The following is a 12461-nucleotide window of genomic DNA, read 5'->3' on the forward strand; positions in this document are numbered from 1 at the left end:
CACACCTCCCGCCTTGCTCTGCCCCTGGTTTCTCCCGCTTTGCTTCGTGGCGTCGAGAAGGTGCTCTGTTGGTGCACATGGATCCTGTCATGTGTTGCTGTGTTGTGCGCGATTGGGCAGGTTTCTCTGATTCATTAACCGGTTCCCTGTTGATAACACAGATACGTGGCTGTTTCTGGTTTTTTGCCCTCACCAAGGGTGGGCGCATATGGGCGTACCCATGGGATGAAGCCCCAAAGCGGAGTTGGTGCCTTGAAGTGTTTGTACATTTTAAAGAATGGTGGGTGCGGCCAGTTACCTCCAAAGTGCTTGCCTGGCCTCTCCCCCCGGGCATCAAGGTGCTGACTCCCTGGCTACAGTTTGGCCTCCTGCCCTTGCGGTGACCAGCACGCTCTCTCTGCAGACCAAGCTGTATGCCCTTCCTGCCAGCCACGCCACACGTGTGTACGAGACGCTTGTCAGCCATATCCAGCTCCACTACAAGCACACCTACACCCTGCCCATTGCCAGCAGCATCCGGCTGCAGGTATGTTCCCTGGGGCACCCAGCAGCTGCTTCCGGCCTGGTGAATGCAGTGGCTGCAGGCTGGAGAGGCGGTGGGGGGCCCGGGAGGGGTCTTCAGCAGACTCTTCCCTCCTTAGCACCACCTGTGGCTGCGTCCTCCCCAGGACCTGCTGCTTTTTCCTTTGCCTGTGGTCTGCATGCCTCTCAGTCACACGGCGGCCTGAGATGGGGGCAGAGAAAGGGAATTGCTCTGGAGCCCCAGACCCCTGGTGCCGTGGAGTCTGTTAGCGACTGGCAGTGGGGGTGCAGGGCAGGGCATACTGGTTTGAGCTCCCACCATGGGAGCTGGCACCAGGATGAGCAGAGGGTGCTGGGATGGAAGCCCCGGTCCTTTTCAGAGCATCCGCCCAATGGGGCAGCCCCCTGTCGTTTGGGGAGCCCAGTTAAATGACCCACCAATAGCTGTGGGAAGTGATAGTGTCCTGAACAGAGCTCTGCTGTCTATACTGGGGCCATGTGATGATGCCTAGGCAGGTGCAATATGTCCACTCCCCCTGTTGCCCCGGATGTGAGAGGCTGCCGCGTTACCCAGCTTTTGTGGGAATGTCACAGCCTCCACGGGCTCTGAGGGAGGAGGCCGTGGGTGCCTGTGCCTCTCCGCCAGCACTACCATCTGCGATGAAGTCAGGGCGTGGTTGCTGTTAGCGCGGCAGCCTTTCCCAAGAGCTGCACAGGTCTGTGTGGCCGGGTGGCGGCTTTCTCTCTGTTGGACCATGCTTCCTGACCATGCCTCCCGCTCTCCGCAGGCTTTCGACTTCCTCCTGCAGCTGCGGGCTGACTCGCTGCACCGCCTGGGCCTGCCCAGCAAGGATGGGCTTGTGAGGTTCAGCCCCTACTGCGTCTGTGACTACATGTATGGTCCTGGGTCCTGGGGCGGGTGGGGGGTGGGGAGCTTGCTGCCCTCTGCCCTGGGGTGGTCCTGTGTCTGAGGGAAGGTCCCAGAGGCATCCTAAGCACAGCCTTGGGTTGGGGCTTGGGGCCTGCATCCGTCCTTAGCCTTGTGGAGCGGGAGCTCCGGCCTCAATGCTTCTCCCACTTGCTTCCACAGGGAGCCGGAGCGGGGCTCTGAGAAGAAGGCTGGTGGCCCCCTGTCACCTCCCACTGGGCCCCCTGGCCCGGCACCTGCAGTCCCCGCCGTGCGGCTCGGCTCGCTGCCCTACTCCCTGCTCTTCCGTGTCCTGCTGCAGTGTTTGAAGCAGGTGAGATGGTCAGACTCTCCAGCTGCATTAGGTCAGACCAAGCAGTGACTGGTGCTCCCCAGGGGCCGCAGTTCTTCTCCCGCATTGGCAACCTTGGGAGGTTCGTTGCCTGTTTCTAGGTTGTCTGCCTCGGGGCCTCACAGCGGTTCCGTAGCCGTGTGTTGAGTGCCTGCTGGGTGTGGTGCATCACTGGAAGCTGGGTGTGACGTTCCTGCCTCTGGGAGGTGGTTTTGGTACAAGAGTGAGGTGTATTGAAAAATAACTGGATTGTAGGATGGGGTGTGCCTTGGGAGGAGGCACCAACAGGCTGTGCGGGACCGAAGCGGGGGGTGCCGTCACATCTGGTTGGGGGCATGGGGAGGGGCAGGTGAGGGCAGTCTTGAAAGGGGAGGAAGATTCCAGCGGCAGGAGTAAGCAAAGCCTGGAAGTAGGGGAGTAAGTTCCCTGTGGCGGGAGGTGGAGGAGCTTGGGCCTGTTCCCCAATGGGGCAACGAGGGAGGAGGGTTGGTCAGCAGTGTGCCACAGGCGGGGCTGGGCAGCCCGGAATAGGCTGGGGGGCGCTCCCAGAGGCCACGGGTGGGGAAGCAGAGCTGGATGGAGAGGCAGTAGCAGGTTCCCCGGGGGTACCGGGGTTTGACATTAAAGGGGTTTGTCGGAGATTTCCTGTGAGAGTCTCAAGGTCTCCATGTCACAGGTGGGATCTGGGGAAAGGCTTTTAGGACTCCTGGCCATTGGTGTAGTTTATGGGCAGTGGTCACCCCAGTGGAGATTGGGAGGGCTCACCAGGGAAGGTCCGTGCAGGCCACAACCCTGTCCTCGATGCTGTGGCTCTGGGTCACCTTTGGTCCTGTAGCAGGTATCTGGGCTCATGGATCGTTGAAGAATACTTCTCTCTTTTTTTTTTGTTTTTTTTTGTTTTTTTTGTGTTACGAGGGCCTCTCACTGTTATGGCCTCTCCCGTTGTGGAGCACAGGCTCCGGACGCACAGGCTCAGCGGCCATGGCTCATGGGCCCAGCCGCTCCGCAGCATGTGGGATCTTCCCGGACCGGGGCACGAACCCGTATCCCCTGCATTGGCAGGCGGACTCTCAACCACTGCGCCACCAGGGAAGCCCATTGCTTCTCTTTAAGCTAGTACAGTAGCTTCTTTCCAGATCCACCTTCATTGTGCTTTGGGCGGGCATCGTCAGAGCCCCTTGGGTCCAGTGCCCTTGGTAGGCCATCCTCGGATCACCGTTGGGCAGGTGGGGAAGATGGAGCCGTCGTGCAGAAGTTCCAGGTCCTGCTGAGAGGAGAGGGGCAGTGCTGCACTGGGCCTCCTGCCCTGCCTGGCGTTTGGAGACAGCGGCTGCCGTCCAGGGCTGACTTTCTCTGAGTGGCATCTGCTCCCCGAGCTGCAGGGACTGAGGGCCCAGGCTTGTGTGGAGAACAGGAGAGCAGGTCTGAGCCCTCGCTGCTGTCCAGACCAAGCTTCCAACCCTGAGACCCCGTCTTCCCTGTTCCTGCAGGAGACTGACTGGAAGGTGCTGAAGCTAGTGCTCAGCAAGCTGCCCGAGTCGCTGCGCTACAAGGTCCTCATCTTCACCTCCCCGTGTAATGTTGACCAGCTATCTGCCGCTCTTTGCTCCATGGTACGCCTTCCACTTCGGACCTTTCCTGCGTTGTGCACAGTGGGTCCGTGGCCTGTGTGGTGGGTGGGGCCACAGCATAGTTCCTCAGCTCTGAAAGACAGGCCTGGGAGGCAAACTTGTTTCCCCTCAGAGGCTCGGACCCCGGCTGGAGTGCAGATGGTGACTCCGGGAGCCTGTCCTCCCATCCCAACTCTCGGGCAGAGAATTGGGGGCCTCAGTGAAGGGCTTGAGTTTGCAGGACTGAGCAGGGTCTTAACTCCTTCCCCCCTCCTCCTCCCCGTGGTCTGTCTCCCTGGCAGATCAGGGGGCAGCCTCCCACTTCTCTGAGAAGGCAGACTGCTGGCTAGAACAGGAAGTAGGAAGGTCCTTGGGCTTTGACCCCTTCTCCCGCTGGGCCTACATTCTCAGGGGCCAACCCGTGCCCCCTGGCCACCCAGCTTGACCCAGCTGCCGGGCAGGGCTTCACATTTGGCCCTTGGCTGTTAGCTTTCAGGTCCCAAGACCCTCGAGCGGCTCCGAAGCACCCCAGAAGGGTTCTCCAGAACCGACCTGCATCTCGCTGTGGTTCCTGTGCTGACAGCATTAATTTCTTACCATAACTACTTGGACAAAACCAGACAGGTACCGGATGGGAGAGGGATGGTTGAGCTTTGAAAGCCTGGTCCCCAGGATGCTTGCTTCAGCCAAAGGGGCCCAGCGTTTTCCTCCTAACGGGTGGCTATTGGGCCAGGGCGAGGGCAGCTGGCTCTGCTTCCCTATGTGGCCAGTGCACCCCTGCCAGCTGGCCCAGCCTGGAGCCGCAGACGTTTGAACTCGCTGGTGTTCCTGAGTTCTCTCAGGGAGGAGTGGGCTTAATGAAATGCTTGAATATTCCCCCTCCACACATATACAGCGCCATTTTCTTTCTAAGGAGCATTGCCTGGCTTGTCCTTGCTACAGCTTTAGGATAGCTGCTGAGCCGCTTGGTGGCGCCGAGCCTGTTTTGAGAGGCAGAGCAGCTGGGCAGAGGGCCCCCCCTCCACCTACCTCCAACTGTCATCAGGTGCAAAAAGCACACGCAGTAATGCCTGTTTTCTTAATTCACTGCTGGGTGGGAGGCCTGCAGTGAGCCATCACCTTTACTTTCTCTTAAAATTCCTGATACTTTTGTCACTCTGCCATCATTAATCAGGGAACAGAAGTCTTAGGGAGGTCAGGTAGCCCACTCAAGGTCACAGCAAGGTGAGAGACCTAAACTCAGACTCAGTCCTGTTTGGGTGGTGAGCCCATGCTCTTGATCAAAGAGCTGTTGGAAACTCACACTCGACTTGCCATCCCCCACCTCACTGCCCACCCTGACTCCTGGGGTGAGTGTGAGCTCCAGTTCCTCCTGTGTGGCCTGGCCTTGTTCTCACTGGCTGTGCTCCAAAGGGGTAGCTGGCCACACTGGGCTGAAGGTTCCCCGAGAACCCTCAAGGCCCAAAGTGTTTCCAAGGGGTGGGGCTGGCTGCAGGAAATCAGAATCATCCACAGGGCCTTAAGCTACCAGGTGGTTTGCCCCGAGGCTGTGGCCTGAGATGGCACTTGTCCCCTGCTGGGCACAGCTGAGCCATCTTCATGGGGGACTCTGCCCAGGGTTGGTGTGAGCCCGGCGGCCTTGCTGGGTTAGGCAGATCCTCCCCTTGCCAAAAGGCCAGTCCGTTGGGGATTCTGGGACCAAGGGGGTGATGAGCCCAGCATGTCCTGGCTCCAGGGTGGGCTGGGGACCTGGGACCCCGCCTCTGTGGGTGTGTGGGGAGGTATCAGGAAGACCTTGACCAGAGCAGCCCTGCTGTCCCCTTGGCTCAGGTGGGGTCAGCTGCTGATGGCTCTGCCACTTAGGCGCCTGAGACCTGGGATAAGGCACTTGGCCTTTCTGAGTCTTGGTCTTCTCCTCTATAGAACATTCTGGAGTGGGAGAGGGGAGACCAGGCCCTGGCTCACCAGAACGGCTCTCTATGGGCAGGGGCGGGGCACAGAGGGCCAGCCTGTTGTGGGCCTGGTCTGAGGCATCCGTGTTGTGCCACAGCGGGAGATGGTGTACTGCCTGGAGCAAGGCCTCATCTACCGTTGCGCCAGCCAGTGCGTGGTGGCCCTGGCCATCTGCAGCGTGGAGATGCCTGACATCATCATCAAGGCGCTGCCTGTCCTGGTCGTGAAGCTCACACACATCTCAGCCACGGCCAGCATGGCCATTCCACTCCTCGAGTTCCTGTCGAGTAAGCATCTGTGGCTTCGCACGTGTGTATCTGGGTGTGTGTGAGTGAGGTGGACCTTGAGTTTGGGGCTGCGCCTTGCCTGAAATAACTCGTGCTGCCTTCTCAGACCTCACCTTGGCTGCCTGTAGGCACGCTGTGCTCCGTGGGCCCCCCTTTGCTGCCTCAGGGCCTTTGTACCTTCTGCCCCTGTGCTTTGAATGCTTTCCTTCTTGGCCTTCGAGTGGCTGGCTTCTTTCCTCCCCTCGGTGTCAGTTTAAATGGCACAGAAGCCTCCTGTTGCCTGACCTTGGTCCCTACTCTTAGAGGCTCTTAGAGCCTCCTCTCTGTCCCCTCTCAGCACGCACTACAACTTGGAGGGGCTCTGCTCACCCCTCAGGTTGTGACGTCCAGGAGCTTGGGGTGCCCCGCTTGCCCCTTCCTTCCCAGTACCTCATGCATGTCTGGCCCTCAGCAGGCCCTCAGGCGTGTGGACAACAGGAACAGGGCAGGGCTTTGCTTCTGTAAAGGGCCACATGTGGTATGCCTTGGCTACCTGTTCTTTTTGCTTACAACTTTTTGAAAAAGTAGAAACCATTCTTAGCTCACAGGTCATAAAGTGAGGCCACTGGCTGGATTGAGCCTGGGAACCATAGTTTGCCAGCCCTTGGAGTAGAGAGCCAAGGCCCAGGGGCAGGGGAAGGTCCTGTTTGGGTGGGTTGTGACCTTCACTGCTTTGCCGCCCTCTTGGGTCGGAGTAGCTGCACTGGCTTTTTAGACGCATAGCACAGGACTCTGGCAACCCCTGCCCTGCTGTGGCCGTGGGCCCGTCTTTGCCAGGCCCATCTGGGCTCCCTCACTGGCTGTCTCCTGGTGTTGCAGCTCTGGCCAGACTGCCTCACCTCTACAGGAACTTCGCAGCAGAGCAGTACGCCAGTGTGTTTGCCATCTCCCTGCCGTATACCAACCCCTCCAAGTAAGTTTTGCCTTGTATCCCTGTGAGACCCTGCCCCTCCTGGTTGTGGCCCAGGCCAGCTGGAGGCCTATTCTTGCTGGAGGCCAGGCCTCTTGGAGTAGAAAGCCACACAGGCTCCCTGTGGCCATAGCACCTCTGATCTGCACCCCTAGCTCCTGGCTCATTTCCTTCGGGTGCCACCCTGGACCTCCAGCACTTCTCTTTTCTTCTTGTCGCAGGTTCAATCAGTACATTGTGTGCCTGGCCCATCACGTCATAGCCATGTGGTTCATTAGGTGCCGCCTGCCCTTCCGGAAAGATTTTGTTCCTTATATCACTAAGGTAAGCCAGTGGAGGCCGTGTCCCTTGTTAGGGCTGGGACCTGCTTTGCCGCTGGCTCACCATGGCTAGATCAGGGTGACGGACAGGGGAGAGAGAGGTGGGGCGCCACTGGGACACACTTCTGCCGCCCTTGTCCTGGGCCTGTAGCTCATCCCAGGCTCACAGTGTACCTGGGCTGGCAGGTGTGGAGGGAAGAAGCCTGTGGGTGCCTGGAGGGCCAGTGCCTTCTGGCCTGCGGCTCAGGTCTGCTCCACTCTGCCAGGGTCTGCGCTCCAACGTTCTCCTGTCTTTTGATGACACCCCCGAAAAGGACAGCTTTAGAGCACGGAGCACCAGTCTCAACGAGAGGCCCAAGAGGTGCGGGGCCTGCGTGGGCGGGCCTGGTGTCAGTGGGGCAGGGCAGGCCCGCAAGTTGTGGCCTGTGGCCGGCATGGTGCGTACTGGCTGGGGCTGAGGGCGTGCCCTGCGCAGACCGTGCTGGGCTCCAAGGTGCCCTGGGGTTGTGAAGCAGGGCGGGGCCTGAGAAGGCTGCGAACGCCCCACACATGGCTGGAGAGGCCAGCGCTGCTCCTCAGCAAGCCGGTTGCTGTGGCCTGCGGTGTTGTGAAGCCTGCGTGCTGGGTTGTGGCCAGTCCTGCCTGGGTGACAGGCTAGTACAGTTTTGCTGAGTTGGAGATTGAGGTGCTAGTTCTAGGGCGTCAGGTTTTGGGACTGACTCTGCTGAATAAGCCCAGGGTTGCATCAGAGCAGCTGACTCCTGAGAAGCCAAACACCTGGCCTGGATGGGAGGATCCAGGGTCCACAGATGCCCAGCCTCGGGCCAGGGTGGCCTGTCCCCCCGAGCTCTCACCCAGCCCATTGCTAATGGGGGACGCTCTTCTTCATCACAGCCGCTTTCGCCAAATCTGAGAAGAGCCGTGCTAGGCCTTGTGTTTTCGTTTGCGTTTCATTTGAACGGCTGCCCCCCTTCCTGTCCCCCACCTTCCCGTCCAAGCTTTTTTGGCTTTCCCTAGGTGGGAATACGGCATTTTCCAGAATGACCGCGTCAGTGTGACCTAAGTCAGAAGCTGTTCTCTCAAGGTCCTAGAGGCTGGGGGCCGGGGCCTTGAGCTAAGAACTGACCTCTTTTTGAGCTGTGACCTTCAGGGCCTCAGCACCTGGTCCCGAGTGGGTGGGCGGGACGCCTGGTCAGCACAGCCTGGAATCTGCCGTGCGGCGCGGTCCACACACGTTTAGTTTGCACTAATGTTCTTTGTTTTGGTATCATGCGTGAAACCTTACTTTTTCTGTCATGTTTACAAGATGTATTTTCATGCATTTTTGTTTTCTGTTTCTTCCCCCGCTAACTGGCCTCTGGCATGGTTTTTTGTTCATCTCACCCGCGGGCTCTCCATCCTGACCCTGTGGCCTGTGACCTTTCCTCCTCATCCCTCCAATGGCTTGTTTTCCCCTCCCGGGAGCTGGGCTCTCTGGGGCTTGGGCCTTCCTTCCTCACCTGGTAGTTTGAGGATAGCCAGACCCCCCAAACAAGGCTTGAATAACTCTCCACCCGTGAAAGAATTCAAGGAGAGCTCTGCAGCCGATGCCTTCCGGTGCCGCAGCATCAGTGTGTCTGAACATGTGGTCCGCAGGTAGTGGGCTTTGTTGGGTGGGGGGCTCAGACCCTGGAGCTTGGCCCGTGAAGTGGCGCTGCCAGGCGGGAGCACCCGGGTGGCGGTGCATGGGGGTGCTGCTTGCATGACCTCATCTCCTGCCCACGCCCTCCCTGGCCAGAGCTGGAGGAGAGCCCAAGTGGCAGCCCTCGGGCCGCAGGGGCCCGTCCTGCCAAGCCCTGCCCTTGGGCCCGGGGAACCTGGTGGAGAGGGGTGGAAAGGTTGCATTCTGTCACCAAGGCTCGTATGGGCGCGGGCTGGCTGCACAGCATCCTCAGAGCCCGGCCTGGGAGCCTAAAGCAGGGTGACCACCGTGAGATCGAGGGTGTCCAGTGGCAGCGCCCACAGGCCTGTCCCTGGAGGTCAGGGGCCTTTGCAAATGAAAGCAGCGCCCGCGCAGGTCAGGTGGAGACACACTCTCCAGGGTTCGGCTTTTCTTTCATATCCTCTTTAGTGGACTTTCTTCTTGAGATTTTTTTCTAGAAAAGGTGTTTTCTGTTGTAGCTGAGAGGGAATGGGGGCTTTTGTGTAGGGCAGTGGGCTGGGGGCCAGCCTGCGAGAGGCCGGGCAGGGGAGGCTTGGCCTCTCCAGGGGTGCAGTCTCATCACTTCTCCCTGCTGTGTCCGGGTGCAGGTGTGGGCTCTGTGGTGGGGGGGTTATTGCTTCGTGCCGACAGGCCAGGCTGCACTGTCTGCTCACCTGGAAGCTCCTTCAGGCCTCAGCGTCCCACAGCTCGGAGACCCACCCCCTTGCTGACGCCTGGCTGGGGCTCCAGCCTCAGGCTGGCTTTCACCAAGTGGGGTTTGACTTGGGGGGGAGCTGGGGTTGGGGAGTGGTCATTGAGGCTCCCCTTTCAGCTCTTTTCCAACAAATTCTTTATCATGAGCAAAACTTGGCAAAGGGAGTATGAAATTTGTATCAGAGTGAAACCTGCACAAGCCCCTCCTCCTGGTCACTGGGGCAGGGCCAGGGCAGCCCAAGTGTGTGGGTGAAGAGCCTCACACGAAGCCCAGACCCTTCCTGTCCTCCATGGGAGGTGGCCCTGTGGGCAGAATGCAATCTTTGTCTGTGCGTCCTGTGGTCTCCATGTCTCTGCATGACTACACTGTTCTGCCACAAAGCCATCACCTGACTCTTCTGCGCTTCGGTGAGGGGACAGCCTGTCTCTCCCCGTCTCCTAAGCCTCTGCTCCGATAAGCGGGCCTGGGTCTCTCCTATGAGCCCGTCTGCCCACCCCCTGGGATGATGTGTCCACTCGGTTTGCCAAGCTGTGGCTCGACTGGCCACACGCCCTGGCGGGTCTTTCTGAGTGCAGCCCTCTCAGCACCTGCATGCCTTGAGCTTTGGCCCCGGTGGTAGATGGCTCGGCCCCCACCTGGCACCCTGACCTTGCCGTGGCTCCTCCCTCCAGCAGGATCCAGACATCTCTCACGAGTGCCAGCTTGGGGTCTGCAGATGAGAACTCAATGGCCCAGGCTGACGACAACTTGAAAAATCTCCACCTGGAGCTCACAGAGACGTGTCTGGACATGATGGCCAGATACGTGTTCTCCAACTTCACGGCGGTCCCCAAGAGGTGCGAGTCGGGCTCCAGGACTGGGGCAGGGCCGGAGGGCAGGGCCTAGCGTTCTTTCTGTGATTGCGCTTGGTCAAAGGGGCAGCAGGAGTGGCACATAGGGCTCCTTCCTACGGGCGAGGTATTGACCGACACTCCTGTTCTTTCAGGTCCCCCGTGGGAGAGTTCCTCCTGGCGGGTGGCAGGACCAAAACCTGGCTGGTTGGGAACAAGCTTGTCACCGTGACGACGAGCGTGGGGACTGGGACCCGATCTCTGCTGGGCCTGGACTCAGGAGAGCTGCAGGGCGGCCCAGAGTTGAGGTGACCACCTTTCTGCCCCTGCCTGCCTGGCCTTGATCGTGGCTGTCCTGAGCCCAGGCCTGCATGCGACAGTGTCATGCTGGCCTGGAGCCCATGGAATACCTTGGTCATGCTCTGCGGGGACCCTTCTGTCCTCAGCTCTGACCCCAGTGTGCACGTGAGACAGACAAAGGAGGCACCAGCCAAGCTGGAGTCCCAGGCCGGGCAACAGGTGTGCCGTGGAGCCCGGGACCGGGTCCGCTCCATGTCTGGTGAGCCTCTACCCACCCTGCCTCCCTCCTGGGTGCCTCTGCGAGTCCCTGTGCTCAGGAAGGTCCTGGGAGCTGAGGATCAAGGTGGCTGGCTTTAGGCCTGCTCCAGTTTCTGAATAACTAGAATGCTGTTGGTGAGCCCTCGTCATGGGGTTGGGGTGGAGGGGACATGACCTTCTGTGCAGCTGTGGCACAAGGCCCCCTTGCCACTGGGGACCTGTTCTCGTGGTCAGTGTTTCTTATGAGCCCTCAGCAGCCCTGGCCCTCAGCCCAGCTCACCCCTAGAGCTTTTTACTCTGCTGTAGCTGAAATGAGCCATGGTCTGACTATGGGGTAGGTGATGGGGGCCCTTCCTGCTGCCTTGGGTCCACCAAGGCCGACACTGACATTGGAAGAGGGCCATGCCTGGGGATGGCCGAGCTGCTTCTGGGCACTCGCTCAGGGCTTGGCCAGCTCAGGGCTTGGCCAGCCCAGGCCCCAGGTGGAGCAGCCAGGCCTTGCCAGTGGCTTTTCCACTGGGCGGTGGTAGTCACCAGCCCTCCTGCTCTCCTCCTCCTCAGGGGGCCATGGCCTTCGAGTTGGTGCCTTGGATGCTCCAGCCTCCCACTTTCCTGGCAGCCCCGCTTGCCTGGGCTCACAGACTGCTCCAGCCAGCAAGCCCGAGAAGGCCTCAGCCAGCACCCAGCTCCCGGCACAGAAGGAGAAGACAAACCTGGCGGCTTACGTCCCCCTGCTGACCCAGGGCTGGGCGGAGATCTTGGTCCGGAGACCCACAGGTACCCCGGGGGTGGACCTGCGCTCAGCTGGCCTGGGCCGCTGTCAGCCCATAGTGTGGGACAGTTACATAAAGGCTCTGGACACACAGGAGCCAGTGGCAGGCAGACTGGGCCACGGGAGCAATTTGGAGGTGACTTTTGAGCCGAGTCCCCAGAGAGGAACAGTGAGGGGAGGTCCCATGGCTAAGTGAAGAGAGGGTCTGTCCTGCTCTGCTCAGGCTGCCATAACGAAGCACCACAGACTGGGCAGCTTAAACAACAGAATTTATTTTCTCCCAGCCCTGGAACCTGGAAGTGCAAGGTTAGGGTGTGGGCAAGGCTTGTTTCTCCTATGGCCTCTCTCCTTGGCTTTTAGACGGCCGTCTTCTCACTGCATCCTCAGGCGGTCGTCCCTCTGTGTCTTAATCTTGTTTTAAGGACACCAGTCAGAATGGATTAGGGTCCATCCGTGCGGTCTTATTTTACCTTAATCACCGCTTTAAAGAGCCTGTTTCCAATTGCAGTCATTTTCTGAGGTCCCAGAGGTTAGGGCTCCAGCACGTGAATTTGGGGGGACACAACTCAGCCCACAACAGGGGCATTTCAGCCAAGGCCCAGAGCCTGGGAAGCATCTCAGGTGCCGTGTGGGGCCAGTGGTGACCGAGTGGTGAGGAGAGGGATGGGGTGCTGGCCCCGTGGAGGCCTTGCTTGCTGGGCAGTGGGGCCATGGGGCTCAGGGCAGGGAGAGGCTCCTCGTGTGTGTTAGCCCAGTCCTCCCGGTTCCTGTAAGGGAATGGCCGTGCGAGAGGCAGGAAACCAGGGGGGCTGGGAGGAGGTGGACTGAGGTAGGTGAGATGCTGGGATGTGAGGCTGCTCGGTGAGGAAGGTCGAGTCCAAGCGTGGTCCTCTGGGCCTGGAGGGGAGAGTGGACAGAGCCCAGAAGCCTCTCTAGGCCCCACCCAGAACCCCCGTTTGGGGAGGAGTCTGCTGCGGTGAGTTGCCTTGGCTGCTCCCCCTCTGG

General features: G+C 59.9%; 1 protein-coding gene across 16 annotated transcripts in view; it reads left to right on the plus strand.

Moving 5' to 3' along the window:
- The window catches only part of TSC2 (TSC complex subunit 2), a 37643-nt gene that overhangs the window by 16697 nt on the left and 8485 nt on the right, over positions 1-12461 (plus strand). For 4 of the 16 annotated variants that reach the window (XM_028497980.1, XM_024123451.2, XM_028497982.1 and 1 more), the window contains 14 exons: positions 404-526; positions 1311-1417; positions 1613-1763; positions 3272-3394; positions 3881-4015; positions 5442-5631; positions 6490-6583; positions 6802-6904; positions 7167-7261; positions 8407-8535; positions 9968-10132; positions 10282-10434; positions 10573-10685; positions 11246-11461. In XM_028497980.1, the coding sequence (XP_028353781.1) occupies positions 404-526; positions 1311-1417; positions 1613-1763; positions 3272-3394; positions 3881-4015; positions 5442-5631; positions 6490-6583; positions 6802-6904; positions 7167-7261; positions 8407-8535; positions 9968-10132; positions 10282-10434; positions 10573-10685; positions 11246-11461 (1897 nt within the window). The remainder of the gene's footprint in view (positions 1-403; positions 527-1310; positions 1418-1612; positions 1764-3271; positions 3395-3880; positions 4016-5441; positions 5632-6489; positions 6584-6801; positions 6905-7166; positions 7262-8406; positions 8536-9967; positions 10133-10281; positions 10435-10572; positions 10686-11245; positions 11462-12461) is intronic. The other 12 variants (XM_028497981.1, XM_055090952.1, XM_055090953.1 and 9 more) reach the window with 3 other exon arrangements.

This window comes from Physeter macrocephalus, chromosome 14, assembly GCF_002837175.3.
Source record: "Physeter macrocephalus isolate SW-GA chromosome 14, ASM283717v5, whole genome shotgun sequence".
NCBI classification, from domain to species: Eukaryota; Metazoa; Chordata; class Mammalia; order Artiodactyla; family Physeteridae; genus Physeter; species Physeter macrocephalus.